The following is a 1195-nucleotide window of genomic DNA, read 5'->3' as shown; positions in this document are numbered from 1 at the left end:
TAGTTGTGTTGCGATCTGGAGAGCGTGTGCTCTACCTCCAAGAACTCCTCAAATCCGAAGCCAGTCACTGCCGGCTTGGAACATATGCCGAGGAGACGGACTCGCGAGCCGTTCATTCGTTCTTACTATCGGTTTGCTTTGAAGGGTGAGACTAATCGATATGGCGGAGGTATTGATATTTATTCAGCGGGAAGCACCATCGTGCTATACGGGGCCACAGTATACGTGAGCCTATGCCGCCTCTGCCAAACTGGCCAACACCTGTATTTTTTCACCGCTTTGGTGTTCCATATTGATGGCGATCAACCAAATCTGGTTTACTTGCCGATTGTTTCGGTACTGGCCTTCCTGCTCCCAAACTATCGGTTTTCCCGCTCCAACTTAGTCCGCGTGTCCAGAAACGAGGTTAGGTTATACTATGGATAATATCATCCTGGGGTTATTGCATGCGATGATTGCAGGGATATACATACCCGATTGAGAACTCTATCGATCATCTCTCGGTCCTGGGCATCTACCTTGAATCGTAGTCGCCGCAGCTACTGATCGTACACACCAATTTGTTCTTCAAGTTCTACAACTCGTCTGCGGTATTGTTACTCAAGGAACCTAGCGCTGAGTGGAACTATGTACCTCTTGGCTCTCTCTTGCTTCCCCTCAGCATACTCGCAAGCGACATTGAAAAAGTCACATTGATGGCATGGCTGGTAGCCGTCACATCTCGTCTTTCGATGTCTGCATTCCAGGCATGCTCTCTTAGCACGGCGGATTGCGTTTCGTGGCTGGGGCGCACAATCCGAGGAATAGCAACCTTGGAATTCGTAGGACTAACAAGCGAGTCGAATTGCAGATCTCTTCGAGTGGATGATGCATGTTCCTCGAGCTTAAGCATGCCTCTGTGGGATGCTGAAGGGAGGTCAATTCCAAAGGGCCCTAATACTATAATGGCCCATCAGGGGGGGGGTGATCATACAAATTCTAGGGTTAACAGGGGGGGGTGATCAGGGTAAGCCATCACCCCCCCTTAACTTTATCAAATCTTAATATTTTTAAATGATTTAAAATGATTTATAATTCTAATTAGCTAAATTATTATATTCTAATATTAAATTTCATATTATCCACCTGGAAGGTGGTCGACCTGGGGGGTTAGGGGTAAGGTTGAAATTTTTTGTTGGGGTATGCCAAGACTGCT

The 1195-nt window shown here is 46.9% G+C and overlaps 1 protein-coding gene across 1 annotated transcript; it reads right to left on the bottom strand.

Moving 5' to 3' along the window:
• Nucleotides 1-428: 428 nt before the first annotated feature.
• On the bottom strand, nt 429-873 carry P174DRAFT_465287 (uncharacterized protein; the record flags this gene model as incomplete). Its single annotated transcript, XM_024830529.1, has 4 exons — nt 429-518; nt 555-574; nt 634-755; nt 794-873. 4 exons carry the CDS (start codon nt 871-873, stop codon nt 429-431), a joined length of 312 nt encoding a protein of 103 aa, XP_024676851.1.
• Nucleotides 874-1195: the final 322 nt, after the last annotated feature.

Source organism: Aspergillus novofumigatus (assembly GCF_002847465.1).
Source record: "Aspergillus novofumigatus IBT 16806 chromosome Unknown P174scaffold_24, whole genome shotgun sequence".
NCBI lineage: Eukaryota > Fungi > Ascomycota > Eurotiomycetes > Eurotiales > Aspergillaceae > Aspergillus > Aspergillus novofumigatus.
Note: the sequence above shows the minus strand (reverse complement) of the source record. Positions and strands in the feature narration are given on the sequence as shown.